The sequence below is a fragment of the Siniperca chuatsi genome, linkage group LG2, assembly GCF_020085105.1.
Source record: "Siniperca chuatsi isolate FFG_IHB_CAS linkage group LG2, ASM2008510v1, whole genome shotgun sequence".
Lineage (NCBI taxonomy): Eukaryota > Metazoa > Chordata > Actinopteri > Centrarchiformes > Sinipercidae > Siniperca > Siniperca chuatsi.
Genome location: NC_058043.1, coordinates 16,970,749 through 16,992,760, shown reverse-complemented (window position 1 = coordinate 16,992,760; position 22,012 = coordinate 16,970,749). Strand labels below are relative to the sequence as shown.

The window sequence follows — 22,012 nt, the reverse complement described above, 5'->3', positions numbered from 1 at the left end:
ATATTCACCTAAAGGATTTGTCAGATGGTTTGTTTGGAATAATTCTTCAATCTTAAGAATTTAATTCTAAAAAACTTAGAGAAAATAGTAAATCAAGAATTTAAAGTGGCATTTGTAGCATTACAACAGCCCTGCATGACATCAACTTACCTTCCAAAATGACCTGAATCCACACAGTTGTTAATAATAGTTACTCTATATTATTCATATAAAATTAAAATCATCTAATTAAATAATAATTATAATTATATTTGATTCCAACATCTGTAATTTATCTACTTAAAGAGAGGTATACTGTATAATGCTTGCTAATCAACCATTATATGGAACAGTGACTTATGGTCAAACACCACATCATCATTGCTACAGGCTTTGAAAGAGCCTGGTTAGCAGTAGCGCTGACCCTAAAGTTTAGTGCCACAGTTTATACTCAAAGTCCTACAGTCTCTTGTTGACATAGCCTCCACTTCTGCTAAGCATCTTAATACTTTATAGGTAAAGAATGCATCAAAATAAACCTGCAACCCTGCAAACATCTTTTTATCCACGATGAAAACAAATGCAAATGAAGGCAGTGGAATGTTAGTCTGCTGTTTACGTAACATAATATTTGTACAGAAGTGACAGCCGGTCTTCAAATTATTTATTAAAATTTGTTGTGTGACAGGCTTTGTATGAAAGTTAAAACGTTTTTTAACAAAGATATAGTCAATACAAGCAACTTTAATTGAGATACAGGGAAAAAGCATAATGTCACATATCATATTGCACAGTGTTGGGAAAAGTAGACTATTCAAATCCTTTACTGGCAATACCACAATAAAAATAAAAGGTCCTGCATTCAGAACTTTACTTCAATAAAATTAAAAAATATTAGTGGTAAAGTTGATGCATTGCATGTACAGTGAGCCACAGAGCTTGTTCGAATAGGTGGTGCTAGTTCTGCTTCACTTACTATTTGTTTACTGGTGGATTAAACAAAGGCTATGATCATATCTTAATCTGGAAACTACTAACTACAGCAATCAGTTAAATGTTGTGGAGTTAAATATTTTAGTCTGAAATATTGCAGAGTTAATGTATAAATCCTTGTGCCTCACAGTCACATTTGCAGTAAATACACAGAGCTTAAGTAAATATTACTGTTCATCTTTGCCATAACAAAATGACCCTCCCACATTGATTTACAAAGAACACAATAGGTGGTTGTTGTTGTATTTTTACTCTGGTTTGAACACATTTCTGTTAATGATAGGCAGACAAGGGTTTGTATTTAGTTCAACTTTATGTGGTCAAACCAGTCGAGCTGCTGTGTGTGTTGTGTGTCATTGTGTTACATGGGATTGTCTTCTCTCAATGAATTGGATCATTAGTGCAGGTCAAAGGTATGTGGATTGTTATGAGAGTGAGTGCTAAACTTGTTTGTCAAGACACAGATTACTAAGAACTATAAAATGTGGGATCTTTGCCAAATCCACATAACAAGTCAAAGACCATGTAACAAATTGTATGCTATGTGTTTAAATGCAGCAGTGTGTACAAAGCTACTTCATTCTAGTGTTCAAGGTGGAGTTTGATTAAAAAATAGTTGTGGACTTTGACCCATCTAGGTTGTGCTGGTTACACTGTAATGAGAAATTCCGAGCAGGGGGTTTCAGGATTATTTGCATGTTGACATGTAAGGGGCTACACACTAAATCCAAGACAAACAGAAAGAGAGAGACAAGGGGAGAGAGAGAGACAGGGAGAGAGAGAGAGACAGCGGGAGAGAGAGACAGGGGGACAGACAGAGACGAGGGAGAGAGAGACGGGGGAAGGGAGGGACGTCTCCTGAGTCAGAACAGTGACGTTGTATGGTTCAATTTTCACATGACTCAAACACTTCCAGGCAACTTTGACAAGGCGTACAACTGTAGAGAGAAAGCACATTACTTACAGTGGATTACTAAACACAGTAAGTAACCTAGATCATCTTTCTACAAGATTACTAGTGTAATTTTATATAGTTTCTAATGTTACATTAATATTCTCTTGTTTCTTCTTATGTCGTAGCATTGTTTGCTTGTTTAATGCTTGAAGGTGTTTTAAGAAGGGACTATCCAGTTCCCAGTTATTATGTCTATTAAGGGATTTGTGAAACTGACAAGTTCACACCAGAAAACTGTTGGAGCCAGTTTCATTCAAAGGAAATGTATGAAGAAAACACCTGTACCAGCATTAATTTGTGTCTCTTCTTCCCCAGGCCATAACCAAATGTGAAACCCAGGTATCAACCACAGCTATGCTCTAAAAGTTAGTCTCGATTGACTGCCTTCCATGCTAGTGTGCAGTTTCAGTCAGGATATCATCAAGTTAATCTCCAACCTAAAGTCATGATGCGTAGGAAGATACTGGACTTGTTTGACAAGGTTTTCATGTCACTCCTGGAGAAAGCTATTTGGAGAAAAATGCTGTAGGACTCAAATCTTGAGTTTCCTCAGGCAAAATGTTTCCTCCTGTATGGTCCATTTGGTGCATTTTACTGACTCTACGCATGTCAGCCTGTGTTTTGGAGATTTCTGGATATGACAGCCATGAAGTCATTTGCTCACAGGTACTGTAGGGTAAACTTCTTGGATACGCTGAAGCAGACATTTCCTGTGCTGCAGTACAATATATTCACTTTTTGTTGACAGATTAAATTTTTAATTTCCTTTTAGTACTGGTGTAGCCTGCTCTGACATTTTAATTTCCCTTTTCACTGATTAAGTGTTTTGTTCTCAAACATTTAATTAAAAGCAGACAAAGGGTTATAGCCATCTGCCAGCTTGTCACAATATAGGGCTGTTGTACTATATGTACATTGATCACAAATATAGGCCTCTGATCAGCAAATATTTACCATCCAGATGCATTCAGTAAAAATGTGATGACACAATAAAAATATGTATTTCTCGTTTTCCATTTCAAATTTGAATTCCTTTTAGGGTCTCTCTGATTGCACCATAAAGGATCAGACGCCTTATACTGAAGCAGAGAATGATGCTGTGGATGTCCGAAACCTGACGCCATATTTCAAGCTCTGCTGCAAGGACAGAACACCGTGTACATTATGTCTGGTGATAGACACAGACATCGATATCCAGCCGGACAAACACATGGAGGATGAAGGTCACTCTGGGCTTGATGAGGAGGATTACAGCCAGGAGACGAGGAATCCAAAAGGTATAAACTAAGGCTTCATGCAGCCCACTGTCATATTATTACTTGTTTTTAAAGGACCATACCGTTTGTTTTGTATGTTTAAATCCATCAACCAATCCATGAATTAGCCTTTTAGTTGCTACTGACTGTCTCACAAAGTATACCACAAGTTTTTAAATAATTTCTTACCATCCAGGCATTGGTTTTATTTAATTTCAGTAGTGCATAAAAATCAACTTCAACTTGCTTGTAATAGGCAACCCATCACAGTAAACAATTACTTTTCTTAAATTTTCTGTGAAAGTTACATATTGTCACATGGCAATTGCAAGTGGAAACTATTTTGAAAAACATCCAATATTTGATAGTCAGCTTCTGAGGAGTGTGTTGTGGGATGTTGGAAAATTATTACTGGAAGAATGAATGAGCAAACATGGAAGTTGTGAAAAGGATAATATGAAATTGACACTAGTTTGTTGTATTTGTATAAATGGTTGCTGTACTTCTCGTATGTCAACGTTTTCTTGAACTCAATACAACAATGTAACTTACAGACCACAGTGGAGATAAGATATTTAGCTTTACTGTCATCGTTGATCAATCAGCTTGGACAAATGATAACCTGGCTAAAATGTTTACTGTTTGAATCTATTGGAGTAAATGAAAACCAGTGGCAGTAAAAACCTATGGCTTGCTTTGAAAAAAGGATTGGCAATACAATACATGCACATATGTACAACATGTTAAGTATACTCAGTTAATTGGTTAAAACATGAAAAAACACTGGTATGGTCTTTTAAGTGTGGGTTTTTGAAGTGAGTTTTAAGTGCTGCTCTTACATTACATTTTCCATTACTGTTCCAATGAATTCTAAGCCTCACCCTTATTGTACTTTCTCTGTTGCAACAGCATCTGTGACAGTGTGTTACTATGCAGTACCTACCGCGCTTACGTGCAAGAAGGTGGAGTTTACAGTTAATCATCCAGCTCTTAGTCAGCAAAACCAGGCAAAGGTACTGTAGGCTCTGTGTAGTGGAATATGAAGTCTGTAGGGATATACTGTATGCTCTCTTCCAGTCACCTTGTCTTATAAACTCTCTGTGCGTGTGTGTGTGTGTGTGTGTGTGTGACTTCTATAGCTTTCCATTGTGATTACTAAGCCAGTTGGGGTTTCCTTCAGCAGTCAAGTGATTGTTTATTCTTCTAAACCATCACATCTACTTCAAGAAGTTGTTGCTCCTTCTCTAGATGAAGGTAAAGTTTGGTCTTTCAAAGTTTTAACTGCAAAGCAGCTGTTGAACTCATAAGTGCTTTTTTTAGTATTGCAACAGTGCTTGACACATACTGTATTATTTTTCTTCAGTGTGCTCCCCGGGGGTGCAGAAACGTGTGGAAGAGTGTCATGGTAAATAATCCCCAGATATCACATGTATTGGTTTTCCTTGTGCCGTTTTGCATCCATATGGGGAAATATACCCGTCTTTCTTTCCGATCATTCAGTGCCCAGACTCAGCAGTGTAATTAACCAAGAGATGAATCAGGTGGAGCTGCAGTTTGCTGGCAGCAATGAGAGCCTCCCCTCTGTGTGCGTCCAGTATGAGCAGAATGGGAGATGTCAGGTCAGTGTTGTGTATGAGTGCCTAATTTGGGTGCCAGTCACAGCTGTGTTTTTTTCCTTTTGTCATTATTGTTTTTTGTTTGTTTTTGCAGAAGTAAACAAAGTATTCAGATCCTTTGTAAAAGAAGCAATACAGCAATGTAAAAAAAAACTTGCATTCAAAATATCACAAAGCAAAACTACTCACTATGCAGAATGTTTACATGTTACATTATACTTATTGCATTACTATTAATTATGCATTAATATTTATTGATAAAAGTCAAACAATTGTAGAAAATGTACGGCACAATTTCTGTAAGCCTAAATTGACATATTCTAATTGTCTAATTGTTTACTGTCATGTGACACAAAAAAAGGATTAAATTGAACCAGTGATTTTTTTTTTTGCATTGAAAGTTGACTGAAACGATTAATCACTTACAACAAATAGTTGCTGCTTAATTTTCTGTCACTCAACTCATTTATAAAATTTTCCAGCTCTTGTAACTGCAGCTGTTAGACATATTTCCATCTGAAATTCAGCATTCAATTCAATTCAATTCAATTTTATTTATATAGCGCCAATTCATAACAGAAGTTATCTCATTGCACTTTTCCTATAGAGCAGGTCTAGACCGTACTCTTTATAATATTATTTACAGAGACCCAACAAATCCCACCATTAGCAAGCATTTGGCAACAGTGGCAAGAAAAAACGTCCTTTAACAGGCAGAAACCTTGGACAGAACCAGACTCAATGGTGGGCGGCCATCCACTGCTGCCATGTTTAGAGAGAGAGAGAGGTTATAAGAGAGAGACTGAGAGGTTTGTGGGGGGGGGCACAATGCAAATACCACCTAGAATTTTTTAAAATAGTAGTAATGTAATTGTAGTGGTAATATTAACAAATAAATAATAATAACAATAATAATAATAGAAATGACAGCTATAGGAAAAATAATGTCAGTATTAGTAACAGAGCCAATAACAACAACTATAGTAGCAGTTGTCGAGCAGGAACACGGGGGCAGCAGGTGGCCCACAACCACAGATCCAGTCTCTGCAGCTCTGGAGGCAGAAATACCTGCTGAAAGCGACAGAAGGAGTGAGGAAAGAAACGAGAAAGCACAAAACTACGGGAGAGAGAAGATGTTGAGTTAGTAACATGCAGTAATGGGATAAAAATGCACACAGATGGAGAGCGAGAGAAGAAGAGAAGAAAGAGGTGCATCATGGGAAGTCTTCTGGCAGTCTAGGCCTATAGCAGCATAACTAAGGGATGGTTCAGGACTCACCCAAGCCAGCCCTAACTATAAGCTTTATCAAAGAGGAAAGTCTTAAGCCTACTCTTAAAAGTGAGAGATGGTGTCTGCCTCCCGAACCCAAACTGGGATTTGATTCCACAGGAGAGGAGCTTGATAACTGAAGGCTCTGGCTCCCGTTATACTTTTGGAGATTCTAGGAACCACAAGTAACCCTGCATCCTGGGAGCACAGTGTTCTAGTCAGGTAATAAGGTATTATGAGCTCTTTAAAATACGATGGTACCAGACCATTAAGAGTTTTGTAGGTGAGGAGAAGGATTTTAAATTCTATTCTGGATTTTACAGGGAGCCAGTGCAGAGAAGCTAATATTGGAGAAATATGATCTCTTTTCCTAGTTCTTGTCAGTACACATGCCGCAGCATTCTGGATCAACTGGACTTAAGGGACTTATTCGGGCAGCCAGTAGTAGTATAAAGTGGCTTAAAATGGAAGCATTCAAGTAAAGTACAAGTACCTACAGTACTTGTAAATGTTACTCTGCACTGTTTTCTCACTCTCATTAAAGCCATGATGTGTTAAATGTTATTTATAGAAATGGAACAGGACGATCATTCCTCTGTATTCTGTGACCCCCTGCATGTGTTTCCAGGTACCATCACTTTCCACCATCATGATTACTAATAGCTAACAAATCAGTAGTGCTGTGTCTGTACAGACCTATATGACTGACGTGTGTGTTTTTAGGTATGGGAAGAGAATGATCAGAGGTCTAGGCGCTCTCTAAGCTGCCCCTTCATTAACATAGGTGAGAAGGTCTCTTTTTTAGTTGTCATGAGTTTCTTTCTGGTCTCAGTTTACAGTTTATGCTGGTTGTTTCCTGATGCTGATGTTTCCTCAATGTGTGTCCATTCCAGATATCTTCAAAAGGAACGTATGGCAGAATGTGTCAGTGTCTGTAGGCCAGGGTGAAATGAACAACTACCGCACAATGCTGTTGTGGAACCTGTCTGCCCCCTGCAGGCTGAAAGGTGAAGTGTGGCCCTGTCACAAAGAGAACAGCTGCAGGGAGATTAAGGGCTTCAGACAACAGCTGGCAAATGGCACATGGAAACAAAACAGCAAGGGACAGTGGGTAAGAAAAACTTTAATACTGGTGTTTTAAAACCACCTTAACATCAAATGACCCCCTTTATTTCCACTTCAGTCCTTTAAATTTTGAAAAACCATTTTATTCCACACTGTCTGACACTATCACATATATATTCTCTATCACCTTGTTTCAACCCTTAATTGAAGCGATATAATGTTTACACTGAGTGAAATTATGGCTGCACCATTATATCAAATGGAAATATTCTGATGTTTTGTGTAAAATTTCATACACATTTTCCCAAATTTCAAACTGACATATTTGGTATCATTGGAAATCTTGGATCTCCGCAAGAATTTAAAATTAAGTTCTGTGGGTCTGAATGATGCCTGGCTTCACAGCATGAGTAATGAGTAATGACTGTTTGTGAGTTTGTAATTGTGTCCTCTTCAGGAGAAAGTAGGGGTGTTTGAAGACATCAACCTTCAGCGCTCACCATGTGTGATGGTATAGTATTTTCAACCGTCCACCTGTGAATCATATACTGTATATACTTAGTTACTGAAGTTGAATAATTAATTTATGTTTATCCATTTGTGCAGGTGAAAGTAAAGGGAATGGAAGAGCTGATGGGTCCATTCTGTTTTAATAACAGTGAGTCTGACACAGTTCATAATTACAGAAACTGATGCTGGTTGGGGCATGACATATTTTGCTAAAATACACACTTTTTCCTTGAGCTTTTTATAAATGGGGATTTGTTTTGTACTACTTGCAGCTGACAGGTGGCGCTGGAGTCTCCTGGTTGTTGGTGTTATGCTGTTGGTTTGCTTGACTGTGCTAATATTATATCTCCGTCATGACTTTGTCAAGAGTAAGTTTTATTTGTTTTTTCTTGTGTGTGTTAAATATCTAAGAATACCAGGAGAAACATAGTACATGAAGAAGACAGAGCGGTGTCTAATTTCTCTGCTCTGGAATTTGTAATCAACCCATGATAAAATATGCATTGTCCAATTTGACTGTCTGGTGAATTTCCTCCGGCACTTCCAACAAAGGCTCCTTTTATTTGCCTGAAAGACCAAATCTTTTTTACTAGATCTGGGAATTATTCATAAAGTCTGCACTGCTCATGCATATATTTTACCCACACACAGTTTAAGGAATCAATTATTTGTGGCACTGAAATGATAAATATCCTTGTAGTGCATTTCTGCTACAGTAAGCCCCCTGGTATATTAACTCTTATTTCTCTGACTTTTATAGAATGGGCGTGGAGCTGGCATCATGGTAGATTTGTAGCGAGTGAGTGTTTTATATATATATAAAATTCATAAAGTCGTGATGGAACATGTCAAATCTCTGACATCCGTCCCCTTGTTTTTCCTCTCTAAAGTTGGCAGAAATCGTCACGTGGTGTTGCTGAGCCCCCCAGATGTGGATGATGGTGTTTCAGAGTCAGTATGTCGGCTTGGGTCCCTGCTCTGCAACCAGGGCTTCAGTGTGTCTGTGGACCAGTGGAGCAGGAAGGAGCAGTGCACTCTGGGGCCTCTGCCATGGCTGCACTCCCAGCTGCTGCAGCTGAAAAGCCATGGCGGCCGAGTTGTGCTCGTCTTGACTCGCAAAGCCTTGGAGAGAGCAGAGGAGTGGACTCACAAAGGGGTTATCAAGATGAAGGGGGAAGACAAAGGTCTCCCTCAGATGTGGTCCCCTTACTCTGATGTGTTCACGGCCTCCCTGTGCCTCATCCAAGCGGACAAGCAGCTGGGCAGAGCTGGGGAACGTTTCCTTCTGGTGAAATTTGACTCACATCCACGCAGTGACAGGAGTCTACCAGAGCTTCTTCAGGGGCTGCCCCTGCTCCAGCTTCCCTCTCAGACCCAGGCTCTCTTGACTGAGCTCACTGTGGGAGGGACAGGGAGGGGATTAGGTAGAAGGACATGGACAGGGTGGAAATGGAGTGCCTCAGATGGATGGGGATCAAAGACTAAAGAAGGGCCAGACTGTAAATATGTTGGAGTTTAGAAAAACTTGGAGACAAAGTTTTTGACGCACCCATAAATGTCATGCTGAACATTATTGTTGCTCTGTGCATATGAAGGACATGTTCATCCAAATTGTGGAGATAAATACAATAATCTATATTGTTCTTAATGTCAACAATATGTTAGTTGGTCTTACAATACTTTCCGACTTCACTTTCCTGTCTGGAGTTTTCAGCCCCAAACCCGTTCATTTTTAGTGAATAATTTCCTAAAACTGCTGGGCACTGTACTTTTTAGCAAACATTACTATTTGTTTGGGACTAGTTTCAGCCGCAGTTGTTAATGCCTGGCATTGATTGTGAAGTGGCTAGCTGGTTTCAGAGTTATTTAACTGACCACATGAAATTTGTCAAGTCTGGTAATGTTGTTTATGATCCTGTTGTCCTGAAAAGGGGAGTTCCCCAAGGATCTATTTTGGGGCCTCTTCTTTTTCTATTATATATCAACATTTGTGTCCAGATCAAACACTGTGTGTACCATATGTATGCTGATGATACAGTCCTGTATTCCTCTGCTCCTTCTTTTGAGATTGCAGTTACCGATTTGCAGTCTGACTCAATGATTTGAAATTGCTTTTAAATGCAAACAAAACTAAGGCTACGCTATTTGTCCCCAGTAATACCAAGGTTCCTTCCCTCTCTATTAACACCCTTGATGGTGTTGGTATTGAGTTTGTCACTATAAATATCTGGGCACTTGGTTGGACAAAAATCTTAATTTTAAGTATCACATTGAAACACTAAGAAACTCAAGTTCACGCTAAGTTTCTTATATAGGTTAAAGTAACCATTCTCTCCATCCTCACGTAAACGGCTGGTTATAGGTCTATTCCTGTCTCAGCTACACTACGGTGATACCATTTACAGATTTGCTTGTCCCACTACTTTGGACTTACTTGATCCACTGCTTTGAGATATATTTCAAATTCAGGCTACAGGACTCACGTGCTATGTGTAGGATGCAGCACTGATATATATGAATGCACTTTTTGTGTTCATTTAACCAATGCTGTCCATGCGTGGATATTACCTCTTAATCTGTACCACTTGTAATGTATTTTGTATTTTATTGTATGTATGTTATTGGCGTGCACTCTGACTTTGCTGTCTTCTTGGCCAGGTCACCACTGAAAAAGAGATTCTATCTCAACTGGTTTTTACCTGGTTAAATACAGGTTAAACCTACCTACAGACTAATTATATCCATGTACTGTGAGTCTGTCAACACTTAAATACTTACTCTATAAATACATGTGCTTATTTTTGTGCATGGCGGATCTCGGATTGTGATTGGCCAGCTCTCAGTGAAGGGCGGTGGATCTAATTGGTGTAAACTGGTGTCAGTTGAAGGACACAGAGAGAAGTGTTTGTTAAGAATTTCAGTACATTCCGGAGGGGCGGTGCTGTTCGACTGATGCATGCTCCGCTCGCTCGGAATGTTTGGTTTATTTTATGTAATCAAACACAAAGGAGATCTGGAAATGTGTCAAGCGCTGTTCGGCATTATTCACTGCATCTAAAAACTTTACCAAAGACGACACGGTTCAGACCCAGTCGACGCACAAACTGTAGAGGAGGTAAAGAAAAACCCTAATGTCTACATTTTGTTTTGAGGTCCACTTAAATGCTTGGTGCGTTGACTGTTCCAGTGTCAGTTTTACCGTGAGTTGATTTGTCAGAACGTGACATGAAATTATATGAAATTATTTTTAATGATGGCCTCATGTTTTTTTGAAAGAGACAGAATGTACAGTTAAGATATATGAAACATCAATAAATGTTGTAGCAACATAATGAGCTACAAAGTTTTAGCAAAAGAATACCGTAATATGCCTATTCTTAATTAACAGGTATTTTATATTTGTAATAACAATAATGACATTGGTTTGTCATTAATGAAGGTTCTGTGAAACAACAGCCTGGCAGAAACTGGCAAATATTCAGCAACTTAAATATCTCCATCTCCTTCCTCAGTTGGATAAAGTGTCAACAGTTTCAATTTATCAAACCGTTTCTAATGAAACACTATATTTGTATGTAAAAATTTAATCTGGAAAAGTAACTATGGCTGTCAGTTAAACGTAGTGGAGTAAAAAGTGCAATATTTGCCTCTTACATGCACTGAAGCAGAAGTATAAGCACAAAATGAAAATACTAAAGTAAAGTACCTGAAAATGGTAGCCTACTTAAGTACAGTATTCGAGAAAATGTGTAGTCACTTTCTACCACTAATGTCACAAACAATCAGATCCCTCCTAAACTCTTCTTTGAATCTTGATTGCCAAAATAATCATTGACTGTTTATTCATACATGATTTTAAGGGATGATGGGATATAAACTACTTATTAACTATACTTTTGTCCCAAAGGTGAAGCTTTTTTTGTCCCTCATATGCTTTATTTTGCCAGCAATCTGTTCCTTGTTCTTATGATCCCAACTTGCAAGCATCATTTAACAAACCTGGATGTGATATTTTGGATGAGATAAACAACTTTATCTTCCTGACCAGATGGGACAGATGGAAGTGAGGATGCCTCACAAGTACCTGCTGCAGGCTGCTTGGCTGTGTTGTCTGTTGACTGTTCAGGTGCACAGCTGTCCAGATACCTGCAGTAAGTGTTCAGGCCCAGAAAAGGACCAGTGTGAGGAATGCAGAGCAGGATGGACACTCCATAATAACTCCTGTGTAGGTACTGTATACAGAACTTTGTGTATGAGTCTGAAAATCATCCTATACATGTATGGCTTAAGACAAGCAGACTAATGGCTAAATGTATATATGTTTTGATCTGTTTTAGACATAGATGAGTGTGGCACCGAGCTGGGTATCTGTCCTACAAACAGCTACTGCTTCAATAAAGAGGGTTCCTTTGAGTGCAGAGGTCAGTGGTTTAGACTTGGTGTAAAAGACACAATATGTAGGCTACATCTATAGAAGTAGAAATTAAACAAAACTGAAATGAATAACTAAATAAACCTAAAAAGTGTCAGAAAATAGTGAAAAATACTTATTTTCCTTTACCACCAACCAGTTGATAAAATAAATGAAAACTCTATCTTTCACTAGTTCATTTTATTTTTTCATTTTTTCATTTTAGTTTTTAGTTTTCCTATATCTTGATCTTGACCCACATTTAATCATTTATCAATGCACTGTTTTCCCCACACAACATTTCCCATTTTCCTCACCACATTTCCAGTTTTTCTAATATATATATAAAAATGAGATGGGTGTGTCCATGTATATATAGTACAGGGATTGGTGCAGGATGTGTGTGTGTGCGCTAGCTACCTAGTTTCTTAGGCTAAGGCTAAGTTTCCTAGGCTAAGTTTCTTCATAAAACTACACCAGTGCAGATATTAATCATCCATATGTACTATATTGTATCACTGTATTGTATACAGCTGAAGCATCACTGTATAAACTCTTGTAACAGTAGGTGAACAAATATTAAATATTACTCCCTCTCTGATCTAATATGATTGTGTTTTGTGGCATTTTTCACTCATATACGGCAAATGAGAACGTCTGTAAATGAATAAATTAAATGGTCATTCTTTCCTCAGACTGTGACCCGGCCTGTGTGGGCTGTATGGGCAGCGGACCAGCACGCTGCAGGAAATGTGCCTCTGGGTACACACTGACAGGGTCCAAATGTTTGGGTAATTGTGTAAAAGAGAATATTTTTTAATATTGTTTCATTAGCATGCATTCATTATGTGCTTCTGAGGAACAGCAGTAATCTACAGGTCTCTGATGAGATGATATCATGTGCCTCTCTTTCTCTTGCTCAGATGTAGATGAATGTAGTGACAGGGTACTTGCCTGTCATGGTCTGGATGAGATTTGTGCCAACACGGAAGGCTCTTTCCGCTGTGACTGCGCTGAAGGATTCATACGCAAGGATAGTGTTTGTGTGAAGAAGCAGCAGCCTAGTGAGTCTCATCACACACACAGAAGGATGTTTGCACCCACAATCACGTGACCTCACTGCAACCTCTCACATGTTCGTCTCCCTGTGCAGGTGTTCAGGAGAAAGGTCTTTTTGAGGATATTCAGGATGACGAGGTGGAGGTGCTGCAGCAGATGTTGTTTGGGGTGGTGCTTTGTGCTCTGGCCACAATGGCTGCAAAAGGAGATTTGGTCTACACATCTGTATTCATGGGAGCGGTGGCAGCCATGGCAGGGTACTGGCTTTCTGACAGGGGAGACCGTTTGTTAGACAGCTTCCTAAAGGGACGTTAAAGCTCAAAACTTATATAAAGGATGCACAAATGAATGTGCCACTCCTTGGCAAGGCCTTAAACAGTTGCTGTTCAGACAAAGCAGGTGAATCTTGTGTATCCACTTGTATTATGGACAGTATAAGTTATTGATATGAAAACACTTTATGCTCTGAAAGATGTTTATTAAAGTCACACTTCTATGTCTGTAAGATAAATTATCATGGCAGCCTTTTAACGACCACTGAACCATGAAAATAATGAAATAATGTAAAACTCCCAAGTTTTATTATGTTTTAGGACAGACTTCATAAAATAGTTAGTGCTAAATATGTCAGTGTGCAGAGAGTAAACCCCCTTCTTTCATATTTGAAGCCTTGTAAATGAAATTCAGGTTTTAGTTGTAGACACCCAGAAGAAGTGACAAAATAAGTGACAGTTTTCTCTGTCCCTACAGCTTCTTTCTGTACTGCTAGTTTTAATTAGGTTGACAATGGACAATGTTTTTTTTATTTTGACTGACTAGGATTGATCACGATTCTTTCACTACACAGTTTTTATACAACACACTGTAATATCACAGAGCAGGGCAAACGCCTATAGTGAATGTTGCGTGTGGAAGTTTATTCTTGATGCGGTAAATAGTAGTTTGAAAAATCTTCATTTAAGGTCCACTTAGCAGCTTTGTCTGGAGCTTTTCAACTGTATTTCATCGGGTTCATCAGTGAATGGAGTTTGCTTTGTTGCCGTAACAGCTGAGCAAACTCAACTGAAATAAATATGTCCTATGTTAACATACATACCCAGGATTTCTCTTTTATCATCAGGGCACTGCTGTTGTTAATGATACATTTATTAATGACATCTGTTGAATAATATAGCATTACTGAATGTTTAAATCCAGGACTTTTGAGGATTATTTCAAAGCCTTTACCAAAGTAGAGAAGACAAATATATGAAAGAATCACACAAAGTGGCCCTTGAGTGATGGAGGTAGAAACAGTTATTAGAATAAGTTACCAATACATTATTGCTATTCTAACCACATAGTACCAAAGGTTTTGTTTTTTGCAATACCAAGTAAAGGAGGATTATTGTGAGAAATTATATGAATATGAAATTGAAACCAATATGAAATAAATGACAAATTTTAACTGCCACCGTGCTTGTTTGCACTTTACAGCAGTATGATACCATGCATTTAAATTGTATACCATGACTGTATGAGTACTAGAAAATACTGGAATTACCTATTAACATTTAACTGATTTTGAGTAGAAAATTACAAACAGAGACAGAAAGAAAGTCACCTTTATTTGATGGATATAAACAAGCTGGCCAACACTCAATAGTAATATTCTGGTACAGCACATACAATAGCAAATTGGGGCACTGAGGACAGCCTCCTAGGTTTAAAAAACAAAAAACATTACAGAGTATCCATGCTTCATTCAAAACTGACTCAGTCTCACTTTTTTTTTTCTCTAGGGACCTCCTCTGATAAAGATTTTTTTAATAGATTTTTCTCTTATGCATTCATAACACACACAGACACAAACACACCCATATCCATAAAAGCAGCTATGCACACACGTGTGCACGCACACACACACACACACACACACACACACACGTCTCTCTTTTCTGAATACATTTACACAAGCAACCCCAAAAACATGCTGCACTCTCACAAAACTGCACAGGCTGTCTACTAATGGGACACAGTAAGTGAGACACACATCACTCTCAAACACAACATCACACCATCACAATGCAGATGCAATTAATGAGTGAGGAATGATGCTTCATGGGAGATTAGCTCACGTTCACACAAGTAATCATTCAGCATGCTGGACACTCACATTTAACTTGTTCCTAGGTTTTTACTGTACAGCTCAAAACATTTACTTATACAAATAGTACAGTCTCAAACTGGCATATTCAATAAGCTGAAACAATAGAAAAAATAAAGCTAACTTAAATAAAAAAATGAATAATAAAAAAGTAAACTATATTTGTTCTGTCAAACAAAAATGTTTCTGGCATTGGTCACAGTGATTCGTTTAATCCAAGGTTTTCAGCAACATACAATAAAAGAAAAATAACTTGTATACAACAATAAAGTGAAAATGTATGTTAGGCTTTTCATGCTTTTTCTTGAAGGCCTTTGAAAATTACTGGTGAATCTACAGGCCTTCCAGCTCAAGTCTTTCTACACGGCTGCTTCTAGGCACAGATGCAGACTTGACTTCTTGAATCCACCTCACACTGAGTGCGATGTCAGTCATTCACAACCAGGATTAGTCTTTAGTCTAAGCCCAGGAAACCAGCCCCAGTCTTTAAGCCTCTGTTTCTCCTAAGCCTTTTTGACACAACAGTTGAGAAATCGCTCTGCATAGAGAACAGGAGATTATCCTTACATCATCACTTTCAGTTGGCACATTATGTAAAAATCAGCATGCATGGGCACAATTGAAATGTTTCATGTTTTCTACCATGTAAATTATATATGGTATTTCATGGTAGGAGAACCCCCTACTTCAAGTATTCAGTAGATAAGGACCTGAAAATGGAGGATTCGTATTCTGCCCCCCTGATGGTGAAGTGAGAGGATTTTTGCTCCTCTGTCTGTTTGCATTGTCTTCCCTTTAAAAAAAAATCCAAATCAGGACCTTTCTCGTAACATTTGTAAACACAAACACCAACGTTTCACACAATCTGTTGATTCTTGGTCAATGACAGGAGCTGTAAAGGTTCATGTGTGAAGTGGACACGTAAAAGATGATGCATGGATCACTGCAGTTTGTGGAAGATGGAAAGACATTTATATACAACTATCAACGCTTGGCCATATAAGGGAGACACACAGGCACCATGAGGGGAGGGAGAGGAAGTGGGGATAGTAACAGTCTAATTCAATTATCCACTATACTGTAACAGTGTGTGTTGGTTTTTCTACTTAATCAGCTGTCACAGTCACGTATGTCACCACTTCTGTTTACAAGACGACAACGACGACAAACACGCAAAAGAAATGCATCCCGACAGAGTCACTCAAACCTCCACTTGGATGTTAATCGTGATAGTCCTCACTCACAAGTGCACGTTTCTGTCTGCAGAGTGCAGCAGACATAATCTCATTGCTACTTAAGTGAGCTGCAAGATTCAAGACAAGTCTTTTTTTTTGTTCAAAGTTGTCACCACACGCCAAGTGGTCTTCAACTGAATGTTTTCACATTAAGAAAGGAATGTAATAATGTCATCTTTTCTAGACTTCTAGATAGTTTTGGATACATTTCTCTATTTCCCATAAACTGCTCTAAAGCTCTTTTTTTTCTTTCAGGCTGTCCAGTGTTTTCAGACAGGGAATGTTACTTGCTGCTGAGGGGTTTTCTCACAATGTACAAATCAGAGGAAAATCACACCACTCAACACTCAAGATATCTCTCCGACCTCCAGCCAGTTAGAAAAATAACCATGAAGAAGAAACATATATTATATTTGTCAGTTTAAAACGATTTTCTGACCATGTATAGACACACTTTATAGATTTCTCTCTATATGTATAATATATGCATATCTATCATATATGTGTACAGTTTTTACGAGGCACAGGCCACCTTGTTGAGAAGGAGAAAACAAGTCACTATGTTTGGGGAGGTCACAGACTACTGCTGGAAGAGGAGAATTACAAGAGAGAGGGGAGGAGGAGCATACTGTAGGTCAGAGACTGGGGTGTCAATGGTACAAATAGACCTGCAGGGAAAATGTCTATTGAACATCAGTATTCATACAGGGAAAACACCTCTGTGTGGGTCTTGAAATGGTCGCTGCTCACAAAGCCCCCAGGGTCAAATCGTATGTACAAAGCAGTCTTTTACAGTTTTTTATGAAGCCCATTGTGGGATCAAGTCCCTCTACTGTAAAAGAACCAAAAGATGCTCTTGACTAGGTCTTCTGACACCATTTAGTTTGAGCACCAGCAGAAGCACCATTAGTAAAAATTCCTGCAACACGGAGGAGGTGCATAGGTGCATAGTCTCAGAACCTCAAAATAATCTGACTGATGAATATTTTCTGACCACTCTCTTGGCCACTCTGATTGGATGGTTAATTACACTTTGAGTGATAAATTTGAGTAAGGATGGGGAAATAAAAATGCATTCACTCTACGTTGACACCTGCATAGATTGATTAATTTTTTGACTACTTCTGATTAAAATGAGGTAACATGAAGAGAAACATCGATGGCAGCCACAACCTTAAGGCTAAAACACGCCCAAGAACAGGAGGGCCCTGCTCATGCAGCCAAGAAAACCCCCGATGCTGCAGGCAAGGCTAAAGGTGTATTATCAGTCAACTCTAAGCTCTTCCTGTTGCAAACAAGAGATGACAACAAAAAACCTAAAATCACTGATATCTGGTACGTGTGGTAGCATGCTATACTCGGGTTTTGTGGAAAAAGCAAGTAAAGGGACACTACATCACTTTTAGAAATGCTAAACATAAGCTTCTCTAGAAGTGATGGAGGGAGGGGCATGTATAAAGGTAAAAAAAGAGGTCACTGTGTGCCACAAAGGGTAAAATAGCTCATCGACACGATCAGATGACTAAAACAACAGAAGAGACTCTGCACAATGATGGTCATGATAGCCAGGTAGAGGGGTCAGATGTCACCAGGTGGGTCAGCAGGGCAGTGAGGATCAAGAAACCATGACAGAGTCAGATGGGGGAGCCAACCAGAGCCAGAGGAGTCAGTCAGGCAGGTGAAACAGACAGCAAGACCACCATGATCTTGAATCAATCAAAGGAAGAAGGATGAAGAACAAATACTGGGCTGGCAGTCATGAGATCTCTGCTGGGAGGATCAAGAGAGCGTTGTTGGCCTGAAGAGGCCGCAGTGTCCGGAAGGTGACAGACAGGTGAGGTGACCTCTGTGAGACCTCTGATGCAGGGCTGCCATGTTTATCACATGCCATGTCCGAGCAGGAATCTGACAAAGAGCACATCTGTCTCTCTATCAACAACAACATCTGTCTTTTGCCTTCCAATTCAGTCCCGTATCTGTGATCCTGTATGGAGGAAGTAGATGACATCTGCTCCTGTTCACACAAAGAAGAGGTCTCAGGTCACCTTGAGCAGAAAATGAAGAAGAACATAGTGTAAGTTGCAGTTTGGAAATGTATTTTTAAGTATTAATTATTAAGTATTTTATGTACATTATGTGTGTCCTAATATAAAATGGGTGAAATTACCTGCTCAGCTGTAAGTCTCCCCAGATGACCTGCGCACCTGAGTGCCCCCTCCCCAGAAAATAAACAAAGGTCCCATTGCTGAGTGTTTGTTGATTGAGTGGAGGTAATAAATGTTTGGTCGGGTAGTGTTTCAACATCATGGAATGGCTGTGCTCCTCCACTAGTGACTGAATCATCTGAATGTGAGAGATAACGAAATACAAATATCTAGACGTCATGCAGCTGTTTCCTTTGTTACAAAATATAGCACCACAGGGCAGAGAGGAAATCAAGAATCATAAAGTAGGAAAGTCTTTAATATATCTCACCCCTCAAAACAACATTAGAGCTTTGGTTGTCACAGCAAGGATTATGCCCAAATGCCCTCGTCGTCATCCTGTTGTTGGCAGTGTTACAGGCCAACAGCAGCAATATGCATGAAGGGAAGAAAGTAGACAGAAACTGGAGTAAGTGCTGATCAAAAGACATTGATGGAACAGCAGGCAGTGTGAAAAATAAGAGAGAATGTGCTAAGTATTACAGTACTGCTTTTGACAAAGATTTTAGAGGGCTATACTTTGAATTGTGAGGATTTGCATCATCACATGAGAAAGTGAGTCTTGTTTTCTACAGAATTTTTTCCCTAAGTGTGTGCCACGGCACCCTGGGGTACCTTAAGGACGGGCCAATGGTGCCACAAAATTTGTTCATTTCTATTAATTTGTTTTGAAACATATCAAAACAGAAGAAATAAGCAAAAAACATTTAAATCACCATACTAGGAACTCTGTTAAATAAGCAGTTATGTCGCAGCTAAAGATTGGTGACATGACAGGTCACTGTTGACGTTTGTTATAGTAACGCAACACACAGTAACTTGAGTTTTCCAGTTGGCATCAGTCAGAAATTGCAACTCTGAGCAAGAGATGGAGAGATTTGTCACTTGAGCTTAAAGAAATGTTGATACACCTCGGCACTCAATAAAGTCTGAGACGACCAAACCTGTATGACCAAAAGAACAAAAAATCAGACTGTACATTAAAAGCTATGTAGCTTTTTATGATAGGGGAATCTTGCTGGTGGGAACAAAACTAAATAAATATAAAATAACAAGAATGACATGGGAGACATCTAACCTGGTCCTGGGCGGGGCGGTGACCAGCATGTGGGGGTACTCGGGCCGGTCCTCCACGATGATGGGGTGACGGGTGACGTGGATGTTGGCCATGGTGCGGGTGTTGTGGGTGCTGAGGGTGTTGAGGATGCTGGGGATGTGGATGTTGGGGGTGGGGTGCTTGTTGGGGAGGGCCGTGTGGGTGCTGAGGGTGAGGGTGCTGTGGAGGGGGATGTCCATGTGGGTGCTGTGGAGGATGCTGTGGATGCTGTTGGTGAGGGTGTTGTGGTTGTGGGGGGCGTGGGTGCTGGGGAGGTGGTTGGGGGTGCTGAGGGTGCTGCTGGGGGTGCTGTTGGTGAGGAGGGTGAGGGTACTGGGGTTGTGGCTGCTGTGGGTGTGGGTGTTGTGGGGGGGCTTGTGGGTGCTGTGGGTGCTGTGGGTGTTGCGGATGCAGAGCGTGTGGATATGGAGTCTGCTGGGAATGGGGAGCGTGGGGAGCGTGGGGGTACTGGGGCTGGGGCTGGGGCTGAGGCTGAGTGTGCGGGGGTTGAGGCTGGGGGTGGTGAGGACCGTGTGGATGGTATTGCTCATCTTCGTAGTTGTCGGCTATCAGCTTCATTCTGCTTTGTGTCTGTAGAAAGAGGAAACTGGTTAATGCATGATGATCTGCAGCTGTTAAAAAGAACATTATTCCTTCATAATGAGCTTCTAATGCCTTTAGGACTGAACAAAGCACATATTTTCAGCATATGTGGGACATAATGTGTGGACATAAAAACAGGAACATTGTTCTTTTTTTCCCAGAGTTCAGGCTGTGTCAGCTGTTGATTCATCTCTGTAATCATTTTTAAGGTCATTGCGATTTTGTTAAGAAAATAAAATAATAATAATAATAATATCAAACTTTTGATAAATACGCTCATTCCCTGTCTTGCCAAGTTAGATAAGAAAATTGATACCACTCTCATATATGTACATTAAATACGAAGCTATAGTCAGCAGACAATTAGCTTAGTTTAGCATAAAGACTGGGGGGAACGGGGGGAAACAGCTAGCCTGGCTCTGTCCTAAGCTTACAAAATCCACCTCCAAGCACCTTTAAAGCTTGCTTATTAACATGTTACAGTACAAAGACGAAATTGTAAAAAATGGTTAAAGGGCAGTTACATGCTGGGACTATTTCCGGGTTAGGTGCAGTGGCTTCCTGGAGTCTCCACTGTTTGCCTGGGGACTCAGTTTTGCCTGGTCTTTATGCTATGCTAAGATAACTGTCTCCTGGCTTTACCTTCATATTTATACCATATTATTGCTGCCTAAATTGCTGGTGTATAATTCATATTAGAGCTATACACCTGAGACTTGGTTCGAGTGAGACTCGAGTCAAAAAAATGAAGACTTCAGATTTTGACTTGACTGCTGCAATACTTTACTTACTTGAGACGTGACTCCTTGAAGACCTGACAGGACTTGAGGCTTGAAAGCAAAAACATTTAAGACCAGGTTTTGACCTGGTAAACACACCTTGAATATTACATTATAGACAGTAGGCGATTTGAGGGGGGATGCCATGCCCCTTGTTAGTAAAATGACCAAAATCCGCCCGCTTTGTTAACCTGCTCAAAAGATGCTCTGTGCTTTGTCTCATAGTGGTGTTTCACATTGCTGCTTATAATAATCGCCACGGTCTCGCACCATATATACATACTGGTTTTGAACTGCCTGTGGGAGAATAGAACATGTAAGAGTCTGTCCATTCTTGATTAAAAGCTCTGTTTCCGCTGTCTACTTTTGTCTTTTTAGAGCACGCCATGTGAAATTATTTCTCCAACTCTGGGTCACGCGCCAATTGGGCCATACCCAATGTTAAAAATTTTTAAATCACCTACTGATTATAGACCTATGCATTGAATGGATTTGACCTCAGCTATGCAAATGAACACAGCTTTGATAGAAAAATATCAAAGCTGAAATGAAATGTCATGTTAATGTCCAGAAAAGAGTTGCAATTGACTTGCAATTTGCTAATGAAAACTTGTAATTTGACTTGGACCTGTGTGACTCAAAACTTGACTTGCCCGAAAAGATGTAAAAACGGCTTTGACTCATACTGAAAAATGAGACACTGTATTTGGGAAAAGCGCCAAAACTGAACTAGCAAAGAGGATCAGTGGCTATGCATGTGTACCACTCCCTGTAAATGAAATGGAAAAAATGGCTAGTTGCCTTGTGCAGCTATATTTTTCATTTTGATTAACGC

General features: G+C 39.6%; 3 protein-coding genes across 11 annotated transcripts in view; 2 read left to right on the top strand and 1 right to left on the bottom strand.

Moving 5' to 3' along the window:
• Window positions 1-119: 119 nt before the first annotated feature.
• il17rc (interleukin 17 receptor C) lies at window positions 120-11,002 on the top strand. The gene is made up of 15 exons (XM_044173588.1): window positions 120-1,954; window positions 2,243-2,593; window positions 2,967-3,204; window positions 4,093-4,196; window positions 4,323-4,437; window positions 4,547-4,588; window positions 4,684-4,802; window positions 6,641-6,697; window positions 6,793-6,853; window positions 6,963-7,180; window positions 7,592-7,645; window positions 7,741-7,792; window positions 7,917-8,012; window positions 8,405-8,443; window positions 8,535-11,002. Exons 2-15 carry the CDS (start codon window positions 2,486-2,488, stop codon window positions 9,161-9,163), a joined length of 1,932 nt encoding a protein of 643 aa, XP_044029523.1. The 5' UTR covers window positions 120-1,954; window positions 2,243-2,485; the 3' UTR covers window positions 9,164-11,002.
• Window positions 10,622-15,249, top strand: LOC122865320 (protein disulfide isomerase Creld1). Its single transcript, XM_044173600.1, has 6 exons — window positions 10,622-10,759; window positions 11,693-11,873; window positions 11,982-12,065; window positions 12,751-12,846; window positions 12,979-13,119; window positions 13,209-15,249. Exons 2-6 carry the CDS (start codon window positions 11,693-11,695, stop codon window positions 13,427-13,429), a joined length of 723 nt encoding a protein of 240 aa, XP_044029535.1. The 5' UTR covers window positions 10,622-10,759; the 3' UTR covers window positions 13,430-15,249.
• Window positions 15,250-18,698: 3,449 nt separating this feature from the next.
• Window positions 18,699-22,012, bottom strand: part of erc2 (ELKS/RAB6-interacting/CAST family member 2) — a 36,693-nt gene continuing 33,379 nt past the window's right edge. For all 9 annotated transcript variants that reach the window (XM_044173382.1, XM_044173387.1, XM_044173413.1 and 6 more), the window contains 3 exons: window positions 19,778-20,386; window positions 18,971-19,038; window positions 18,699-18,838 (listed from right to left, as the gene is read on the bottom strand). In XM_044173382.1, the coding sequence (XP_044029317.1) occupies window positions 19,012-19,038; window positions 19,778-20,386 (636 nt within the window). In that variant the 3' untranslated portion in view covers window positions 18,699-18,838; window positions 18,971-19,011. The remainder of the gene's footprint in view (window positions 18,839-18,970; window positions 19,039-19,777; window positions 20,387-22,012) is intronic.

Excerpts from the sequence above, each read along its gene's own strand:
- LOC122865320 (XM_044173600.1), top strand. The coding sequence starts at position 11,693 with ATGGGACAGATGGAAGTGAGGATGCCTCACAAGTACCTGCTGCAGGCT. Across the intron at positions 12,847-12,978 it reads GACAGGGTCCAAATGTTTGG|ATGTAGATGAATGTAGTGAC; the intron begins GTAATTGTGTAA and ends TCTCTTGCTCAG. Across the intron at positions 13,120-13,208 it reads TGTGAAGAAGCAGCAGCCTA|GTGTTCAGGAGAAAGGTCTT; the intron begins GTGAGTCTCATC and ends CTCCCTGTGCAG.
- il17rc (XM_044173588.1), top strand. The coding sequence starts at position 2,486 with ATGTTTCCTCCTGTATGGTCCATTTGGTGCATTTTACTGACTCTACGC. Across the intron at positions 4,803-6,640 it reads AGCAGAATGGGAGATGTCAG|AAATGGAACAGGACGATCAT; the intron begins GTCAGTGTTGTG and ends TGTTATTTATAG. Across the intron at positions 8,444-8,534 it reads TCATGGTAGATTTGTAGCGA|TTGGCAGAAATCGTCACGTG; the intron begins GTGAGTGTTTTA and ends TCCTCTCTAAAG.